The sequence below is a fragment of the Artibeus jamaicensis genome, unplaced genomic scaffold, assembly GCF_021234435.1.
Source record: "Artibeus jamaicensis isolate MK-2021 breed Jamaican fruit bat unplaced genomic scaffold, CSHL_Jam_final contig_233, whole genome shotgun sequence".
In the NCBI taxonomy this organism is placed as follows: Eukaryota; Metazoa; Chordata; class Mammalia; order Chiroptera; family Phyllostomidae; genus Artibeus; species Artibeus jamaicensis.
The window spans coordinates 128,735-149,400 of NW_026521486.1; the positions used below are offsets into that span (position 1 = coordinate 128,735).

General features: G+C 59.5%; 2 protein-coding genes across 6 annotated transcripts in view; one reads left to right on the forward strand and one right to left on the reverse strand.

Annotated features, from left to right (window-relative positions):
- The window catches only part of SHANK3 (SH3 and multiple ankyrin repeat domains 3), a 47,294-nt gene extending 42,505 nt beyond the window's left edge, over window positions 1-4,789 (reverse strand). Inside the window, exons 1-4 of one of the 3 annotated variants that reach the window (XM_053661665.1) lie at window positions 4,556-4,788; window positions 2,770-3,415; window positions 2,232-2,435; window positions 1,326-1,397 (exon numbers count right to left, since the gene is read on the reverse strand). In XM_053661665.1, the coding sequence (XP_053517640.1) occupies window positions 1,326-1,397; window positions 2,232-2,435; window positions 2,770-3,054 (561 nt within the window). In that variant the 5' untranslated portion in view covers window positions 3,055-3,415; window positions 4,556-4,788. Of the gene's footprint in view, window positions 1-1,325; window positions 1,398-2,231; window positions 2,436-2,769; window positions 3,416-4,555 lie in introns of all 3 variants that reach the window. The other 2 variants (XM_053661667.1, XM_053661666.1) reach the window with 2 other exon arrangements.
- Window positions 4,790-17,310: 12,521 nt separating this feature from the next.
- ARSA (arylsulfatase A) lies at window positions 17,311-20,249 on the forward strand. Of its 3 annotated transcripts, none has more exons than XM_037160709.2 (9): window positions 17,311-17,478; window positions 17,717-17,969; window positions 18,087-18,327; window positions 18,415-18,633; window positions 18,706-18,875; window positions 19,136-19,260; window positions 19,352-19,479; window positions 19,645-19,747; window positions 19,837-20,249. In XM_037160709.2, the coding sequence occupies exons 2-9, from the start codon at window positions 17,752-17,754 to the stop codon at window positions 20,154-20,156; spliced, it is 1,524 nt and encodes a 507-aa protein (XP_037016604.2). In that variant the 5' UTR covers window positions 17,311-17,478; window positions 17,717-17,751; the 3' UTR covers window positions 20,157-20,249. The 3 variants fall into 3 exon arrangements, with proteins under 3 accessions (XP_037016604.2, XP_053518260.1, XP_053518261.1); XM_053662285.1 differs by having other exon boundaries at window positions 17,341-17,424; XM_053662286.1 differs by having other exon boundaries at window positions 17,428-17,515.
- Window positions 20,250-20,666: the final 417 nt, after the last annotated feature.

Genomic DNA, 20,666 nt, shown 5'->3' on the forward strand with positions numbered 1-20,666 from the left:
TTTCATTCGCAGTCAGGACACATGCCTAGGTTGCATACCAGGTCCCTAGTAGGGGCCCCATGAGAAGTAACCACCCATTGATGTTTCTCTTTTTCTCTCCCTTCCTCTTTGTCTAAAGACAAGTAAATGAAATCTTAAAAAATAACATCAATTTTTAAAAAGTAAGCATTAAAGAAAAAGCCTCCTTGAGCCCTGGGTGGTGCCACAGGGGCTCCATGCAGCGGCAAGGTGCCCTGGCCAGAGGCCCCAGGCCCTCCAGAGACATTCAGTGCACACCGGGAACAGGAGAGGGCGCCCCAGGGACCACGCCCAGAAGGAGGTCTCCTCAGGTCACTTCAGGTCAGAACAACCAAGGAGACCTCAGCTGCACCCAAGGTGGGTGGCGTGATGGTGGGCAGCTGGGGCCCAGGCAGGCAGAGACTCAAGACTCATCCTAAAAAGGGGTGGGACTCACTGAAGGTCAAGAGTCACCCGTGTCCTGTGGGTCGCCGAGGACAGTTTTGGGGGAACACAGTAAGAACCACAGGAGAAACCAAGGTGACGGGGCCACACAGGGGCCAGTGGAGGGAGCGGAGACCTTCCCACAGCAGTCTCTGTAGCCCCGGAGTGGCTGCAGAGGGGTCACAGAGGGGTCACTGGGGCACAGGGGTGACCCTGCTCAGAGGCCTCTTTTAGGCTTCAGAGAAGAGCGAATGTCCCCCAGTCCACAGGGCCTGTAGCCAGGCAGGTCTGGGGGCAGCCCAGCCTCACCGGCTGCACAGCTGTGTGCAGGTCACTCAATTACCCTGGGTCTCAGCACCTTCGGGTACAAAATGGGGCAACAGTTCCTCCCAGGAGGTGGCTAATGAGACGCCCGATTCCAAGTGCCCGGTGCTGGCAACCACCACGTGCTGGGCTCCCTGCTCTCCCCCAGTGGCCACATCAGGGGCTTGTTCACTTCTCTGCTGCCCAGGTTCTCACCGGGGTACGTGCCCTGTCACATCCCACCCCCACTGAGCCAGGGGTAGACCGGAGGGGTCCACAAGATTCTGATCTGATCGGACCCCATCACTGGACCGCCCACCCACAGCCATGATGCCCGGAGCCTGCACTCAGCCCTCCAGCCACCCCCTATACCTGCTCTGAGCACAGGAGAAAAGAGACAGAGTCGAAGCTGGGGGGACTGTGGTCAGCCCCAGGCTGGGATGGAGGTGCTGGGAGCAGGGCTGGGGTGGGGGGCCCTCAATGAGGAGCTTTTAAAGGACATTTTTGACATCACAAAACCCCGTCCGCACTGAGGCTGGGAAATACGGGCCGTGGTCCCCTCCCCGAGGCTGCCTCCCTACCTTGGTGTGAAGCTTTGCAAACTGCTTATCATCGATGAGGTTCTGGGCATAAACTCGCCTCTTGTATCGGAACTGCTCAGGAAAAGATAAGTCAGAGAAGAGCTGCCCACCTGGGCTGAGAGGAAGCACGCACAAAACCGAACCGAGCCCTGCGTACTCTGCCGCTCAGGCCTCGTACTGATCGCCCACCCTCAACCACAGAACACCACCCCGCCCCAGGCACAGATCCCATCCACGCAGCCGAGGACACAGCCCACCAAGCTCAGGGGAGACACCCGCCCAGCTGTTCATGGCCTGCATGGTCTTTCTGTCCCAGGAAAACCCCCATCTCTTCCTAGACCCTGTTTCGGGTTTGCCTTCCCAGACACCCCCTCTCAGTAGAACTGACCCCACTTCTCTGGGCTACCACAGAGGCCAAGCCAACTTGGAGCTCAGCAACCATAATGCCTATTTCATTGCTCATTGCTCAGGGCACCGCTAGTCTGTGTCCCCAGTCCAAACAGGGCACTCGATGGCCTGCACAGCAGACAGGGGTGAGCAAATGAGGAACGCTTGGCTTCGCCTTCCTGGACTCGCAGCCGCGGGGCAGATGGACACACAGATAACGCGCCGGCTTACTCCACACACGCTCTGGGCGCCTGCCGGCTCACACCCCACCCTGCAGCGCCACGTTCAGAGCTCCCGCCGCACGCAGCCGCCTGCAGGCCGGGCGCACTGCTCCCTGCACACCGCACACATGGTTCCCTGCAGGCCCCGCGCACACCACACACATCACTCCCTGCGCTCGCCGCACACAGACCCCCGCTTCCACACGACTCCTCCGCGGGTGTTCCCTTCACTGCTCCTGCATCGGAGCTAGGTGGTCGCGCCAGGCGCGCCCGCCTCCGCCCCAGTCCTGCTGCTCACCTCCAGGTAGGGCAGGGGCGTGTCCAGGTTAGGCGGGTAGTCCTGCAGGAGCCGCTCCTCGTCCAGGAACTTGCCGGCGCGGCCCCGGGAGGGCGGCTGGAAGAGCCCGTAGTTGAGCGCGTCCTGCAGGCTGTGGTTGAGGGCGCAGAGCACACGCTGCTTGGCGGCCCACACGGGCGCGGTCGGATCCAGGCGCAGACACTTCTGCGGTGGAGCGAGTTCATGAGCACCGGCCGGCCCCGCCAAGCGGCGCGCAGGGCACCGAGTCCCGGGGTCCCCGCGGGAGTCCCGGGCGCAGGAGCCCAAGCCGCGGACCCCGCGCCTCCGCGGCCCGCGGGAGAGGCCCCGCCCCGAGGGCGGTGCTTCCCGGGCCCCGCCCCGCGGGGGTGATGGGGAGGGTCCCGACGGAGGCGGCGGGGGAGGGGTGAGTAGCCGCGGGCCTGGGGTCTCCGGCGCCCAGGTCCCAGCGCGCGGGTGGGGTTGGGGGCTGGGATGAGGAGGGCGGGGGCGCTGCGGAGACCCGGGCAGCGGGGCTCACCGTCTGCTGGAGGTCCGGGATGCCTACGCGCACGACCACGAAGCTGGCCCCGGGGCCGTCCATCCCCGCGCCGGGGCCGGGGCTAATCGCGGCAGGGAGAGGGGCGCACGGGGACTCCGCGGGGCGCCCCGGCCCCGCCTCGCCCCCCGCCGGAGCCCCGTTGGCCGCGCTGTGCGGGAGGGGGCCGGGGGGGGCCGGGGCCGGGGCCGGCGCGGGGGGCAGCGGCGCCGAGGGCTCCGCAGGGGCGGCGGCGTTGGTAGCGGCGGCAGCAGGGCTCGGCTGCATGGGCCCCGGCTCCGCGCGGCGCTGCCTTCCCCGGGGGCGGGGGCGGCGGGGGGAGGGGGCCTGCGCGGCGAGGGAAGCGGGGGCGGCCAGGGGGCTGCGCCGGAGGCGGGGGGCCGGCCGGCCTCAGGGCAGCCCTGGGGCGGGGGCGAGGGGGCCTGCGGGGGGTCCGGGGCGAGGTGGGAGGGTTCGCGCGGAGGGTGGGGCCGCGCCACCGGGCGGGGGCCCCGGGGGCTGTGCCGGGGTGCGGGGCGCCCTAGGCCTCGCGGCGGGGGAGTGGCTGAGCAGCTGGGGCCGCGCGCGCTTCGGCTGCGAGAGGGCGTCCGCGGGCCGCCGCGGAGATTGCGGCGCGGGGCTCCCGGAGCTGGGGTGGGGGTCCCGTTGTGCACCAGGGCCGGAGGAAAGGTGGGGAGGGGAGAGAAAATCCGGAGCATTAGTTTCCAGGAGTAGCAGCTTCTCCCCGACTCTGCCGACCTCCCCGCCGCACTCCACCCTAGGCCGGGGCATGGGGCAGGGGCCGGACCTGCCCGGGTCCTGGGGGTGGGAAGGCGGAGACCTCGGGGCTCCGCACTGCCGGAGCCGCTTCACCTCGAGACTGGACCCTCAGGGCCACAGCGTTCCCCGGGTCCCCCCACCCGTAGCCGACTTTAGGGAGTTCTCTCCGGACTCTGAGACTCGCGCCCCCCTCCCTGCTGGACTCCGATTTTCCAGATCCAGCGCCTGTCGCCCCCTCCCCGTCACCTTAGAGACGACAGGATGGGGGCGCGACCTACGAGAAAGGGCTTAGGGGAGGGGGCGCTACTAGACTCCACCTGCAGCAGGAAGTGAATTTTAGTTTTACCCGTTGTCGTGGCAACGCGGGCGGGGGTGACGAGTGGGCGGAGGAGCGGGGAGCGCGGCGGAGAAAGTGGCTCAGGCACCGCCGCCCCATCGGCGCGTGCCAGGCCTCCCACCCCGAGAGCTTCCCAGAAGCCACCCCAGTGCTGCGGACAATGTGACCCCACGGCCGCGGGAGCGCAGCGCAGCCCTTCGACCTCGCGATGGCCCTAAACTCCAGAGAAACAGCTCCCGACTCCCACAGACCGCACCTTCATTCTTCCCCGAAAAAGAGGCACTGACCCCCTCACACAGCGCTCGCGTCCCAGAGGGCACCCCGAGAACCTTCGCGGGACAGCCTCTGGCACCTGGGGTGGGGTGGGGCGGTAGCGCGGACCCCAGCCTTCTCCGGAGCAGCCCGGATTCCCTGAGCCTCCCAAGAATAAACTTGAATGAACCCACACAGGGAAAACCTCCCTGCCCTTCCCCATGGCAACCTGGAAACACCCAGCCCCACAGGGAAGTGGTGGCACCCCCTCCGAGAACAGCCCGCAGCCCACGGAGCTACCTTGACCACTACCTGCCCGCCACGACCTTCCATACCCACCCATTGCCTCTAGCCCACCCTGGAGCAGGGCCACCTCCCAAGCACCAGCCCTGACCCCTGAGGTAGGCCTGGGTACCGTACCTAGGGGAAATCTCTGCCTCCGAGGATTCCACTGACCCCTCAGAGCCGAGTCTCCAGCGCTGTCTGTGGGGCTGGTCCTGCTTTCTCCTCAGACACTCCCCGCCCAGAAGGCTGGCCCCAGGATGCCCAGATCTCCCACCTCCTGTCCAGGCTCTTCCAAGGCCACTGGCCTGGCCTGAGCAAGGGAGCTGAGGGTCCCCTGGGGGCCGGAGCAGGATGGGAGGGGTGGGGAAATCGGGGAGCAGGAAGGGGTGGTCGGAAGCCCACTTATCTGCAGGAAGCACCTTGGGAAGCCCGAGGGCTGGCTTTCCTGGCCCAGCCCTGGAGAGAGGAAACTACTGCTTCCGCCAGTCTGTGCCTCCACCACCGTCCTGCCCCTTCCCGCTTCTTCCCTCCCCAGGTCACCCAGGCCCCCAACACCAGAGCTTACTTGCCATCCCCACCTCCACCTGCCTTTGCTCCCACTGTGGCCCCTGCAAGGCCGTGGGCGAGCTCACCAGAGTCCTTGACTGACCGGGCTGCAGCAGGGAGACCGCACCTCTTCCCTACCTAGACTCCCAGCAGCCCTAGGCCCCTGCCATCTTCCTGCACACCTGTCTGAGCACACGCCCACCTGCCCACCCAGCCTGGACCTCTTGAGGGCCCCTTCAGCCTCCCAGGGCCTCCCCACTGGAGAGAACTGCCGGGGGACTCCTGGCCTCTGGGGTCAGAGGCCCAGCATGGCCCAGAGATAGCAGGGCCCTCCCTCAGCACCGGCACCACAAAGTGTCCAGGACGGCACCGAATGCGTGAAATCCCGGCCTGCACTCCCTCGGTGCCTCCACCACCCTGGCAGCAGCAAAAATAACACACCCAGAAGTGCTGTGCCCACCTCTCGGCCTCGTCCTTGCATTGCCCCTGCCATGTGGCGGGTTTACAGAGCAGGAAGCCACAGGACAGGGCGTGTCTGCTCTTCGTTTTGTTGGGACAGGAAGGCCCCTCAGGCTCCTGCCACCTCCCCTACACCACCTGGCCACCTGCCTCAGCAAGCCCACCTTTGCCACCCCCGCCCACCTTCCTGGCCCAGTCCCTCCCCCTTGGCTCCATAGTCTGTCCTTGAAGGTGAGGACCCACCTGATCATCGCCTCCTTTCTTTCGTCAGGACCAGAATTCCAGAAAGATCCTTCTTTCTCACCATCCCTACTTCCTTCCCACGTTCTCCCACCACAAACGGGCTTCTCAGGGCCTGGAGGAGCTGGTGTGGGCTGAATACCCAGAACAGCACCTGGGCGAACCCAGCCCTTCCCAGCACCCACGGCACCGGCCTCCTGCCTCAGCACCCACTCCCCGCCCTCCATGACCCAGATGCCTCCCTCTTACCCCCTTGGGTGCCACTTCCTCGAGTGAATCCCAACGCTACCCTTCCTCAGGCCTCCGCCATCATGGCTTGGCCCCACAGTGCCCCTGGACTGACCCCACAGGCTTTCTCTCCTGTCTCACCTGATGCCCCCTTGAACCCTCACCCCCTTGGTTTCCATGACAACTCACGGGGGCAAGGACTTGTGTAATTATTAAGCCTCCTGCCTGCCCTTCCTTTCCCCCCAGTCCACACTCTCCCTGAAGTGCCCCTGCCCCACCCCCGCCACCACTCGCTCCAACGTGCTGTCTTGCCCACAGCACCTGCCGTGTCCTGACCACCACAGTGTAGGCTCTCTGCGCGGCGGGGGCCTGGCCTGTGCGGTCAGCATGTGCCCAGGCCCTGAGATCGTGCCCGGCACACAGGGGGACACACTCAGCAAACCCCTGCTGAGTAGAGAAATCAAAGCTCCTGCCCTGGTTTCTAGGCTGCTCACATGCCCTTCCTTCGGGTCGGCCGTCCCCTCAACTCCAGAGCGTCTGGTGGGAGGCAGGAATCCTGGAAGGTGCACTTGGCTATGAAACTGTCTGGATCGGGTGTCTCTCCTGTGGGTAGATCTTTCATTGCTCGTAGATATTAATATCCATCAGTATATTTAGGTTCTCTTTCATCCCGAGTCTGAGCTGTTAAATTTTATTTTTCTAGGAATGTAAATCTACAGAATCAGCTTTTCATCTTGTTAACCTCCTCTATTTTCCATTTGTTTTATTGTGACTGTTTCTTTTTCTCCGCTTTTCCTTTTATTTTGCTGTGACCCCTTTTCCCATGTCCTCAGTTCCCATGACACTCAACTCCGCCGTTAGTCTCTGCCTTCTCGGACGAGCGTTTAAGGCCGTAAATTTCCAGGTGCTGCTTTAGTTCTGTCCCTTAAGTTTTGATAAGTAGTATTTTTTAAATATTTAATTAATTAATTTATTTTTAGAGAGAGGGGAAGGAGAAAGAGTGGGAGAGAAACATCAGTGTGTGGCTGCCTCTTGTGTGTCCCCTACTGGGGACCTGGCCTGCAGCCCAGGCATGTGCCCTGACTGGGAATCGAACCGGCAACCCTTTGCTTCACAGGCCCCTGTTCAGTCCACTGAGCTACACCAGCCAGGGCTGATACATAGTATTTTTAATTTCTTGTTCTGATTTCCTAATATCAGTCACATTTTTTGGCCTGGGAACTGCAGAAAAGTATGCTTATTTACATTTTCAAATGCGTACTAGGTTATTTTTTCAAAGGAGGACTAGGCCTTGCACACTCATCTCTTGTTTTATTACATCATGGACAGAGGAGGTGGTCTCAGTAATACTGGTCTTTGGGGGTTTGGGGAAGACGTTTTCCTAGCCATGGACATGGTCTAGTTTGGGGAAGCTGTCCCATCTGTTCAGTAGGAATTGTGGGAGACACACACACACACACACACACACACACACACACACACACTCAAGTGTGCTCGTTGCATTATTCTGTGCCCGGTGTCCTTCCCCATCTACTTGACCTTCTAAGTCAACGGGAGAGGTGGGTTAAGGTCCTGCTGCTGTGGTAGTGGCTTGAGCAGCCTGTCCATGAAATGTTCCCAGTCGGGGTTTTATTTGTTTTTAAATGCTGAGAGGTTTAGGATTATAATAGCTTCCCGATAAATTGTTCCTTTTATCATTAAATGCTAGTCCTCTTGGTCCCTAATAATGCCTTTGGCCTTAATTGCATTTTTTTAAATAAATCACGTACCCACAGCATTTTTTGTGAGTATCAGCCCCATGTGTCTTTCCCGTCCTTTTCCTTTGATCCTTCGTGGGTCGTGGCTTAGGTGCGCTCCTGGTGCAGGGCCTGTGTAGCTCGATTGTCTTTAACCATTTTCAGCCTTTAACGGTGGGTTAGTTATGATTCATATGTTTTAGGTGACTTTTACCCTTTTATTTCTACCCTCCATCTGACTGGTCAAGTTCTTTATCCCACTTTTCCTCCACTCCTATTGGTTTGGAAGCTATGCATTCTCTGTCTATAATGTTTACATATGGACTAGGAAGTTTTTATCTGCATAAGCAACAAAGTTAGTTAACATCTCTGCCTTCCTTCCACACACTGAGAATTCAGAAAACTCTAACTGCTGTCATTCCTCACACCACCGGGCCTGGCCCGCCCGCCCTCACTGGCAGCATCTACCAGTGAGAGCCTGCCACGCGGAGCGAGCCCGTCACTGCTCCGTCTGGCATACCACTCCCTCCTTCAGGGTTGCTTCTTCCTGAAAGTATAGACATTGTAGATTGTTTTGGTTTTTTTTAAAGATTTTATTTATTTATCTTTAGAGGGGAAGGGAAGGAGAGATGGAGAGAAACATCAATGTGTGGTTGCTTCTTGCACGCCCCCGACTGGGGAACTGGCCTGCAACCCAGGCATGTGCCCCGACTGGGAACTGAACCAGTGACCATTTGGTTCATAGGCCTGTACTCAATCCACTGAAACACACCAGCCAGGGCAGGGTTGTTTTTTTTATTATTATGGTAAAGAATACATAACCAGATTTACCATGTTGACCATTTTTAAGTGTGCAGTGTGGTAGGATAGTAAAGAACAATATAGATTTTAAAATAATAAATTCATCCCCGTGTTGAAAGACAAGAGCATGGGTTATGGATGGGCTGGCAATTTAAGGGATCTCTGGATCCATGGGGCACATGGGATCAGGAAACGCGGACGAGAGCAGAAGCTGAAGAGTGGCCGCACGGCCCAAGCACCAGGAGGCTGCTGGGGAGGCGGCCGGGTTCGGCATGGGGCCTGCTGGCCTGGGGTGGGCTCCAGCCGCAGGACACAGAGCTGCTCCCTAAATATAGTGCAGGGGGTGGGGCCAGAGAGACCCCTGGGTCAGAGGAGGGGGCAACTGCAGGCAGGGCTTTTTCAGAAAGGCGATTCCTAGCTCCTCCTCCTGGACTGTCTCAAGGCCTGAGGATCCCTGGCCTCCCGCCTGCCGGGGTGCCCTTCCACGCCATCCCCACCCTCCACTCCCACTCAGTTCACTCTCCTTGTCCTGAGGAGTGTTCCGTTTTATGAAATTACCACATTTTGCTTATCGATTCCTCAGTCAATATGTACATGTGGGTTGTGTCCCTGTTGGGAAAGTGATGAACATTGGTGACAAGTTTTTGTGTGGACTTGTGCTGGGTGAATACATAGGAAGAGGACAGCTGTGTCTTAACGGTACATGGACGTGGATTTTCTAAGAAATATGCAGGCAGTTTTCCAAATGGTGTTATCATTTTACATTCCACTCGTTTCACTTTCTCCGTATCCTTGCCAGTACTTGGTGGTGCCTGTCTTTTTAATTTCAGCCATTTTCATGAGTCACTAGTGGTAGCTCCTCGTGTGTTTAAATATGCATTTCCCAGATGACTGGTGATATTGAGCCTCCTTTCACGTGCGTACTGGCCGTCCACGTGTCCTCTTTTGTGTCTGCTCCCGTCTACTGCCTACTGCCCAGTTTAAAAACTGGGTGGTTTGACTTGTTTGAAGTTTAGGAGCTCTCTATGTAAACTGGATACAAGGGGGTTCTTTTTGTAAGATGTGTGTATTGCAAAAGTCCTCTAATTTTGTGGCTTGTCTTTCACTTCGCAGTAGTCTCTTTAAAAAACAGGAGTTTTTCATTATTACAGAAACCATGTATCTTGTTGGTCTTTTATTATTCATATTTTTTGTGGCCTAGTTTTAAAAAATTTGCCTACTGCCGTATCACAAAATTTTTCTTCTGTGTTTTCATCAAAAACTTGTAGTTTTAATTTTTACATTTAGGTCTGTGATTTAACTTAAAGTTAATTTTTGTTTCTGCTATCAAGAAAAGGTTGATATTTGTATTTTCCCTTTATGGACATCTAATTGTTTCAGGCCATTTAAAAAATATTTTAAAATACTTTTATTGTGTTCCCTGGCTGGCATAGCTCAGTGGATTGAGCACGGGCCTGCGAACCAGAGTATCGCAGTTCGATTCCCAGTCAGGGCACATGCCTGGGCTGCAGGCCAGTTCCCAGCAGGGGACCCATGAGAGGCAACCATACATTGATATTTCTCTCCCACTCTTTCTCCTTCCCTTCCCCTCTCTCATAAATAAATAAATAAATAAATAAATAAAATATTTTTATTGTGGTAAAATATATGTAACATAAAATGTACCATTTTAGCCCTGGCCGGGTAGCCCAGTTGGTCAGAGCAGCGTCCGAATACACCGAGGCAGGTCTGGTCCCCGGCCAGGGCACGAACGAGGATTGACCGATGAGTGCATCAGTCAGTGGAACAAAAATCGACGTTTCTTTTTCTCTCTCTCAAGTCAGTAAAAATAAATTCACCCTCTTGGCCACGTTTAAGTGTGTAGCTCCATGGCATGAAGCACATTTGCACTGCTGTGTGACCGTTCCCACTGTCCATCTCTGGGAGGTGCCCATCTCCCCAAATGGACTCTGTGTCCTTCAGAGAGTGACTGGCCAGTCCCCCCTCCCCGGCCCCTGCAGCCCACTGTCCTCCTTTCTGTCTCTGAGCATTTCATTATTCTAGGTACCCCCGGAACCACTTTTGAAAAGACATTCCTACCCTGGCTGGTGTAGCTCAGTGGATTGAGTGTGGGCTGTGAAACAAGGGGTCGCCAGTTCGATTCCCAGTCAGGGCGCATGCCTGGGCTGCAGGCCAGGTCCCCAGTAGGGGGCGCAGGAGAGGCAACCGCACATTGATGTTTCTCTCCCTCGCTTTCTCCTTCTCTTTCCCCCTCTCTAAAAATGAATAAACAAAATATTTTAAAATAAAAAAAGAAAAGACATTCCTGTCCCACTTTGCACCTTTGTTGAAAATCAAGTGACTGCATATATGTGGGTCTGTTCCTGAAATTTCTATTCTTTTCCTTGTATACGTACTCATAAAATTTTCCGGGAACACACCGTCTTCATTTCTGTCACTTTATACTAAGTCTTGAAATCAGAGAGTACAAGTCCTACAACTCTGTCCTTTTTAAACTTCTGTTGTCTATTCTAGATCATTTTCATTTCTATGTAAATTTTAGAATCAGGTTGTCAATCTCTGCAGAAACAACCCGTTGGAAATTTTATGGGCATTGCGTGGAATCCACAAATACCTGTTGCTCGTGTGTTCTCTCCACCCTCTGGGGCGACCTTAAGTCCACGCATCAGAAACGGCAGTGCTGCCTTGGGCCTGACCCCCGAGTGACTGACTGGGTGGGGCGGAGGGCCCCCTTCTCCGCCCGCGCTGGAAACTGGGCGTTCTGTGGGCGTGGAGTAAACGTCAGTTGCATGACGTCACTGGCAGTTGGGGGCTGTCTGTCAGAGTAGCTGGTGCTTCCTCAGCTGACACAGAGGGAGCCCTGGGAGCCTCCTCTGGGCCTCCCACCTGAGCTCTTGCTGGGATCAGCAGGTGTGCAGCACCGGCCTACTGCTCAGTACACCTGTCCCAGCCCTGTGCCTCGGGAACCGGGGAGATTAACACAAGACAGACCCACAATCCCGCTGTGTCCACTGTGAGATGGGCTGAGGTCCAAAATGCGTGTCTCATCTGCCCCCACCCATCAGCAGGCTACGGGCGGGTGGGGGCATCGGAGAGTCTGAGACACCGCAGCAGCTCAGAGCCAGAGCCCAGCGGTCCCGGGGAGTCGGTCGTCCCCGTGCCCCACCCTGGTGCTCCGCCGTCCCAGCCAGAGTCCGCACCTCCCTGCAGGGGGGGCCAGGGGAAGACCACACGTTCTTGAGCATTTCCGCCAGGACTTCCCCTCTGGCCGAGGGCTCTGGCCCGTGATGACTCACGTCCAGGAATTGGAAGAGGAGCCGTGACTGCTGTGAGTCCAGCTGAGGTCCTGTTCCTGAGATGCAGGGGTCTTTCCAGCACTGGCCCCTCCTTCGCAGACAGTGTCCTGTTTGTGGAGTCCTAAGGGTGACTCTGTGGCCAGTGAGCCACAGGTTTCTGAAGCCAAGTCTTTCTTCTTCACTGTGACGGTCCCCACACTCACCTGGCCACATGCTCTCTGCCACCCCAGTATCTCTTCACCCCATTTCATTTCCGCCCCCAGAGGCCAGCCTCCCCAGAGCCCTTCAAAGGTGTTGCTGCCCCCAATGTCCTGTGAGGGCACGTTCTCAGGCCCTGCCAGGGGACAGGTAGGCCACCACCAAGCAGGTCAAGCACAGTACATTCCGGTCTTTCTCAGTCTTTGGCTGCCTTTTTCTCCATTAGATCAAGGAGCGTTAGCATCATCTCTCAGCCCCCTTCACCTGAGCTGCCGGGAGCCCCGGTTTTAACGAGAGGGCAAACCGTGGGCCCCAACCGGCCCTTCAGGTCCACAACCTGGCGCAGCAGCATCTCCCCCCAACCCCCATTCCTTGGGACTTCGCAAAAGGGTGCAGTTTGTCCTGGAGTCTGAGTCTTCTCTTCCTGTGTTTACTTGACACTTCCCTGCCCTGCCCGGAAGGCTGTGCTGCGGGCGGCGTGCCTTCCGCAGGGCCTTGGACCTCCTGCCACCGCAGCTGCCTGTGGCCACCACAGCCAGAGTGCAGGGGCAAGCTGGCTGCCAGACTGTGAGTCTCCAGGCTGCTGTTTGCAGCCACTTGGGACCAGATGTGGGCTTTTTCTGCCGCAGAAGACTCTCTTGGCTCCATCACACTCCTCGAAAATTGTCCCACACTGGGTCGGGGCAGAACTTTCTTGGGGAGGTTGGCACCCCTGCTGAAATCCTCATGCGATGACCTGGTGAACTTTAGTGACCGCGCAGTTTGTTCTGGGCAACAGCCACCAGCCCACCCGTCATGCGGAGAGTTGGTGTGTCTAGCCTGAGACCGCTTCTCCTCTCTGCCCTGAGTGCTTCTCTGATGCAGCCTCTCAGGGCCCTTCCCCTGCAGGCACCGTGGTCATGGGACGTGACCCCGAGTGTAACTGGACGTGTGACTGTTGGCACAGGGAGCTAGTTGTCAATGAAGGAGGGGAGCAGAGGGAATCAGATATTAAGAAGCCTAATAAGCTGGGCAGCTGAATCCAATATTAGGCCCGCTTCACTAGGAAGCTACAGCTTCACACACGCCCCAGGGCACCATCAGTCTGCTCCCTGCAGACTACCTGGGGGAGGAGTAGAACAATAAAGGGGAAATTCTCCCGCCAGGCCAATGCCCAGCCGACCTAGCAAAGGGGAAGGTTTTTCTACTAGGAGGCCCAGGCAGTCGGAGCCCAGGTGGCAACCATAGAGGACTGTCCGCCTAGCCGGATAAGGACCGGATTGGATAAGGCACACAGAGGTCCGAAGATCTAGCAAATGGATTGCTTAGGGGGAGGGACCAGCAGAAGTCTGCAAAAGGTTGGGACTCTGATTGGTTAGCTTGAAAGAGCGCCTGGTCCTTCCCAAGTCCAAGACTCGTACCCCAGGAACACGCGCTCGCCCCGCTCATTCCCGCGGTGTCCTCCCTGTGTTCCCTCCCCAGAGCGGCGCCCCGGCCCAGCAACGCAGCACCGACCGGAGTGCAGGAGCGGACAGACTAGCGAACCAGATGCGGACGGACTGGGACTAAACCGCACTCAGCTTCGCAGGGCACCGAGCTTTTGGACGCTGGCCTTCGTCCTGGGCTTGATGAAGACAAGCGGGGAGGGACTTCTTTCTCCGCTGGGCGGACGCTGGGCTGACGGAGATGGGACGTCGGGAGCCTGGGCACGGCCATCCATTTCACCACGGTGAATCTTCCCACAGCCGCCCATGTGTGGGTCCCCAGAATGCGTTCCTTCTGACCCCACAAAAGAGCCTCATTTCCCCTCTCCTCCCCAGGCAGGTGTCAGCCCCCTTCGGGAGACCCTCCCTTCTCTGGATGTTTCCACGGCCCTGCCCAGCGCCACCCAGCACCCACATGACGACCACAGTAATAAAAATAGACTCGCCACATGCCGGTGGAGTCTAAGTCCTGCCCACGTTCATTAGTTGACGCCAGCCACCGACAGGCTGAGTGTGTGAGATATAATAATATTATCCTCTGTTCACAGGAGCCCCAGAGCAGGAGCTCACACCCAGCTGGAGGGGTGGGACAGGGAACCAGGGGCCAGGGACATTCCCACTGAGAAATGACATCCCAGTGGACCGGAAGGAAGGGAAAGAGCTCGCCATGCCAGTAGGGGTCAAGAATTCCAGACAGGGCACAGCAAGGCCAGCACCCTGAGGCTGGGAAGTACAACCGATGGGCAGTGCCAGGGTGGGGGGCTGAGGGCCAGTACCACACGGAGCCACCTCCCACCAGCCACCGCGCTCCCGGGCAGAGCCTCTCTGTGTGCCCACCCCCCCAACCAGAGGGCGTGGTAAGGGGGGCAGTATTCAGGACCATCATGTGGGTGCAGGGACCACTGCGGTAACATTCTAGCCTCTGGTGGGTGGCAGGGGCTCAATCAGTCACAGCAGGGGCAGGCAGGAATATACAGTATTGGGGTTCAGGACACGTTACCCCAGAGTATAGCAGCTGGGCATGTTGAGTGTTTTAATGAGTTTGAGAATCAGGTCATGAATCCCCCTTCCCTTCCCCCGAAAACAGGCCATCAAATCCTCATGGGAAAAGTGCCCCCAAAGGAAAGGAGCCACCTCGTGCCAAAGGCAGGGAAGAACCTGAGCAGACGGCCTGGTGAGGTGTCCCTGGGTTCACTGCACCGGCCTCACACCCCTTGGCTGTCTGTCTACTCCCCGTCAAACCAGCATGAAATACTCGGGTTGAACTGTTTCTTCCGGTCTTCAATTCTTCCATGTCCCGTAAAACTCATAAAATTAAATAAATCTGTATGCTTTTTTTCCTGATGATTCTCAGTTTGATTTTCAGGCCCAGCCAGGGACCCTGTGAGGTCAAGGAAGACTCTCCGTCCCCTACAAGAGCCGTGGAGCAGGTGGGGTCTAGTGGCTGGAAAGTCACTATGAGGAATGTCAGGGGTGAGGGGAGTCCCGGGCTCTTGCTGAAGGCAGGCCGGTGACCGCACACCCCTGGGCACGGTGAGTGGGGGTAGAGAAGCTGGTCAACTACTGGGGCGGAGGAGTTGTGGCTAAGCGGACTCAGCAGGGCTCTTGTTAAAACTGGATTTAACCAAGAAGGGCACGGACAGGCCTGACTGAAGGTGGGTCAAACAAGGAATCTTTGTCACCTGCCACCTACACTTGGTTGAGGCAGTCCTCTGGAATTGGGACCAGTGACAGGGCCTCAGGTCGGCCGGGTGAGGAAGTGGGGTGGGTGCTTGCTGAGGGCAAGGAGGCCAGGCGGGCAGAGGGAGGGGGGCAGGGGCCTCCTGTGTCCCAGGTCCCTGCATCAGCGGGCCCAGGAAACACTTCAGGAACCCTTCAGGTGGCCCTGTTTCTGCTGAAGCAGCTCCCCCACTCCGATTCCCACCCCCGCCCCCACCATGCAGGCCCAGGAGACCGAGGCCTCGATCAGCTCTGGTCCTGGGGCAGAAAGACAAGTCTCCACCACTCCTTGCAGGGTGCCTCTGCTAACTGTGGGCACTAGTTCCAAATTAGCAATGGCCCAGGGGTCCGGAGCCACTCCCTGCACCCCAGTGGGCCGACTCCCCCCCACACCTCGGAGCTGTGCCCCGAGCTGACCCTCTGCAGCAATGCCAAAAAAAGAGCTCACATCTCAAAAGGCTGAGACGCCTGCGGAGCCTTGGCTTTGAACAAACACAGCTGATGGCACACACACCTCCTCCCCCACCCGGAGGTTGGGGCTGGGCTGCCTTGAGTCCCGTGTTCGCACACCTGAGCAGCCTCCAGGAACCGTGGGGGACAGTGCCAGCCATTTGTGTAACATTACAACCACGGGCAGGCACTTTCTGAGAATCAGGGCAGGTCCTGGCTGTCTGGGGTAGTTCCCAGCTTGCAGCAGAAAGTGCCTTTGGTTGGCTCCTTTTAAACTGTAATTCACAGCGCCCACCAGCTGTGATCGCTCCAATTACAGGTTCAAAGATTTCTGGGCCAGGGAGAAACTTTCTGTCCTGGCCACCCACCCCATTCTGCTCCCACGCACAAGCCTAAAGCCCACACTGGAAGGGACAGCGAGGGGTTGGCTCCAGGAGACTGGCCCCCTCCTTCCTCCACGAGGTGGTCTTCAGCCCCCTCTCTGGGAGTGCGTGCCCCTCAAATTTTGCTCCCACAGTATCCCTGGTTGTAAGTCCGCGTTGCGCCAGGAAAATGCCAGCTCCCCAGACAGGTCTGGGCTTCGGTGAAAGCTGTGTCCTGGCCCTGACCCCAGTCCCAGGGCCCCATCTGCTCTCCCAGCAGCTCCAGGGTCAGAAGCCACAGCAGCCCAGGCCCTGCTCATCCTGTGCTCAGAGGGCCCAGAGGTGCTCTGAACTTGTGGAGGCGCCTGAGACCAGAGCATTGCCCTGGGGAGAGTTCTCCAGGGGGCAGGGCCCTCAGGGCAGATGCAGGGGGCACTGCACTGAGTACATACCCACCTAACAATCCTCTGGGGCCCTCTCTAACTTTGAGACAGCTAAACAGAGTGGGGGCCAAAAGATGAAGTCATCTGTCCAAGGTGGCCTGTCCAGTGACGGAGCCAGGACCAGGCCTGGCATCCTCTCTTCTGATGGCTCCTTCCCACTGGTCTACCCGGACACACGGCAGACCCCAGGTGCCCAGCACATACATGGACACACACACACCACACACATCACACATACCACACACTGGTACATCCCACACACAAAGGACATGCCACACACAGCACACTCACATGTCACACACTGACACAGTCACACACCACACACGACACAGTGACACTCATCGCATGCCACACACACCACACATCGCATGCCACACCACGCACATGACACACAACACACACTGACACACACCACACACCACGCAGAAACATGCACGGAGAGGGTGGGTTTGAAAGAACTCGCTGTCTTGTGTTCAAGACCAGCACAAGCGGTGTTGAAGGAAGAGCCAGGAGAGGTTTGCTGCTTCACCAGGCGCCCAGGACACACCCCGGGCTCAGGTTCTCTAAGGACATTCCCCAGCCCCGCAGGTCAATGAGGCCCGGGCAACCACCCCCCCCCCCCAGCAACGGCCGCGAATGCCGGGAGCCAGCCCAGCTCGCGCCGCTGCTCAGGCCCGCGTCCCCGTTGCCAACGGTCTCAGAAGCACAGGGGACCCGCGCGCACCCACCCCGCTGTGCCCTGCGCCTGCCGCGCTGCCCTCGAGCCGAGACCCCGGGCTCCAACCCGCACCCCAGAGCAGACCCTGCAGGACTTGGATCCTGCGCCCCGCCCTGCGCCCCGCCCCGCAGGCTCCCGACCCTGAGCCCCGCCTCTGCTCCGCCCCGGCGCGTGGCGCGTCACGGGAGCGCGGGGCGGGCCGCGGGGGGGGGGGGCGGGGAGAGAGGGGGCGAGGCGGAAGTTCCGCGGAGGGCTTCCCTGCCCGCTGCCCGCTTCCCACTGCCCGCTGTCCGGACCCTCCCCTTGGCTCTGTCCTGCTCTCTCCTGCCGCGCCAGACCCCGTGGGTCAGTGTCATGTGACTTCGGCTCCTGACCTCGAGCCTGGGCCGGGACCCCTAGGTGAAGAGGGACCTCGAGCCTGGGCCGGGACCCCTAGGTGAAGAGGAAATCTGCAGGTGTCCCAGTCCAGGAGGGTCTACAGAGAGTCATATCCCAGGCTACTGTTGGGGGTGTGGGGGGGTCTCTGGTTACCGAGTCCTTCGGGACTTTAGAAGGGGTACTGTCTGACTTGGGATTATTTGGGTCTGGGGGCTCCGGGTCAGAGCTTGCTGGAGCCAATTTCCCTTCCTTTCCGAAGGGTCTCCCGTGACAAGCCTATCTGTGCCGTGTGCCATGGTGGTGCTGTGGGCCCTCGGGCTGGCCTTGGCTGCAGGTCTGGCTGCCACCTGCCCACCGAACATCGTGCTGATCTTTGCGGATGACCTGGGCTACGGGGACCTGGGCTCCTACGGCCACCCCAGCTCCACCACCCCCAACCTGGACCAGCTGGCCACAGCGGGGCTACGGTTCACGGACTTCTACGTGCCCGTGTCCCTGTGCACGCCCTCCCGGTAAGCAAGGGGGCAGGGGAGACCTCCCCCAATACCCACCCTGACCACCCGGTGGGGGATCAGCCCTCTCCTGTCTCCTATGTGCCCCTCAGTCTTCGTTTCTGTTCTGCTCTGCAGGGCTGCCCTCTTGACCGGCAGACTCCCAGTTCGGTCGGGTCTGTACCCTGGAGTTTTGGAGCCTGGCTCCAAAGGGGGTCTGCCCCTGGAGGAGGTGACCCTGGCTGAGGTCCTGGCTTCCCGAGACTACCTCACGGGAATGGCTGGCAAGTGGCATCTTGGGGTGGGGCCTGAGGGGGCCTTTCTACCGCCCCATCAGGGCTTCCATCGATTCCTGGGCATCCCATACTCCCATGACCAGGTAGGAGCTGCACTTCCTGTCCTCGCCTTCTCTTGACCTCCCAGCCCTCCACCCCCAGCCCAGACCCTAAATGGAGCTGCCCCCCAGGGCCCTTGCCAGAACCTGACCTGCTTCCCACCGGCCACCCCCTGCGATGGCATCTGTGACCAGGGCCTGGTCCCGGTCCCACTGTTGGCCAACCTGTCTGTGGAGGCACAGCCTCCTTGGCTGCCTGGACTGGAGGCCCGCTATGTGGCTTTCGCCCGTGACCTCATGGCGGATGCCCAGCGCCAAGGCCGCCCATTCTTCCTGTACTACGCCTCCCACGTGAGTGACCCTGGCCCCACGCCCGGGCTGCCCTGACCCCTGCCCAGTGCTGACTCCAGTCTCTGCCCCCAGCACACCCACTACCCACAGTTCAGTGGGCAGAGCTCTGCTGGGCGCTCGGGCCGAGGGCCATTCGGGGACTCCCTAATGGAGCTGGATGCGGCTGTGGGCGCCCTGATGGCGGCCCTGCAGGACCTGGGGCTGCTTCGACAGACACTGGTCATCTTCACAGCAGACAACGGGTGCGCTGGAGCGCAGGTTGAGTCCTCACAGGGTGGTCTGGGGCCTCCCTGTCTCACTGCCAGCCACGGGCAGAGCGGGATGAGGGGTCTCAGAAAATGCTGTCCACACCACAGTGACTAACAGGTGCACGTGGGAGCTGGTCTTCGTAGTGCAGGGAGAGGACAGACACCTGTAGGTCGTCGCTGTGTGTGTGCCTTAGAAGTCAGGGGGCGGGCCACCAGGGCTGGCCTAAGAAGCTGATGGCCGCTGTGTGTCCCAGACCGGAGACCATGCGGATGTCCCACGGTGGCTGCTCCGGCCTCCTGCGGTGTGGAAAGGGAACCACCTTCGAGGGCGGTGTCCGAGAGCCTGCCTTGGCCTTCTGGCCAGGCCATATCACTCCTGGTCAGTCTCCAGGCCCTCTCCTCATGGAGCCCTGGTCCCACCCCCCAGCGCTAATGGTGGACCGAGTGACCACACAGCCTTCTGCCCCCAGGAGTGACCCATGAGCTGGCCAGCTCCCTGGACCTACTGCCCACTCTGGCAGCCCTGGCCGGGGCCCCACTGCCCAATGTCACCTTGGATGGTGTGGACCTCAGCCCCCTGCTGCTGGGCATAGGCAAGGTAGGGCCAGTGACCCCATGGCCCAGCCCGGCAGGGACTGTGGGCAGCTCACCTTTGCCATCCAAGTGCTGCTGCCTCTGGGGCTCCTGGGTGGGCACATTCAGGGGCCACTGCAGGCTGATCGGTGCTGGGGCCCCACCCCATGGTCCCTAACTTTGCCCCCAGAGCCCCCGGCAGACTATGGTCTTCTACCCAGCCTACCCCGATGAGGTTCGAGGGGTCTTTGCTGTGCGGAAGGGGAAGTACAAGGCCCACTTCTTCACCCAGGGTAACTGCCACCCCAACCCTGATGCCGCCTGGCCCCGAGGCCTGCCCCCCCACCTCCTTCCCCGTGCACAGACCTGCCCCTCTCCCCAGGCTCCACCCACAGTGACACTACCTCAGACCCCGCCTGCCACGCTTCCAGCCCTCTGACTTCCCACGAGCCCCCACTGCTCTTTGACCTGTCCGAGGACCCCGGTGAGAACTACAACCTTCTGAGGAATGGGGCTGAGGTCGCCCCCGAGGCCCTGGAGGCGGTGAAGCAGCTGCAGCTGCTCAAGGCCCAGTTTGATGCTGGCGTGACCTTTGGCCCCAGCCAGGTGGCCCTGGGCGAGGACCCTGCCCTGCAGATGTGCTGCAAGCCAGACTGTAGTCCCTGGCCGACCTGCTGCCACTGCCCAGAGCCCCCACCTTGAGGGCGCCAGCCCAGGCCTCACCCTCACATTGCAGGGGCTGGGGTGTGTGGACGGGGTTTGCCTGTGACCTAATAACACCAGCTGACACTTGTAGGTGTGACGATTCATCTGATCCTTGGGATGGCCAGAGGTAGGTGCTATTCTGCCTGTGCACAATGAGGAAACAGGCATGGGGTGACCCAGCAACGGGCCTGAGGTCACCCAGCCAGGGACAGGTGGGACTGGGAGCTGTACCCAGGCATTACGGCTCCGGTGACTACGAGTCGGTTCACGGGAGCTGCACCGGGTGACTGCCTGCACCTGTCATGGGGTGGGGAGGGTGTGAGGGCCCGTGGGCAGGAGACCCCGCAGGGGCCTCGCACCCTAGAGAGCCGGGGGCTGCGCAGGCACGGGTCAGGCAGCTCTGGCTCTCACCAGAAACCTGTCTGAGGCAGGTGATGAGCTGCACATTCTGGGAGGGTCCGGGGCCCGGGGCCTGCCAGACTCGGGGAGCTGCACAGCAGCCTCTAA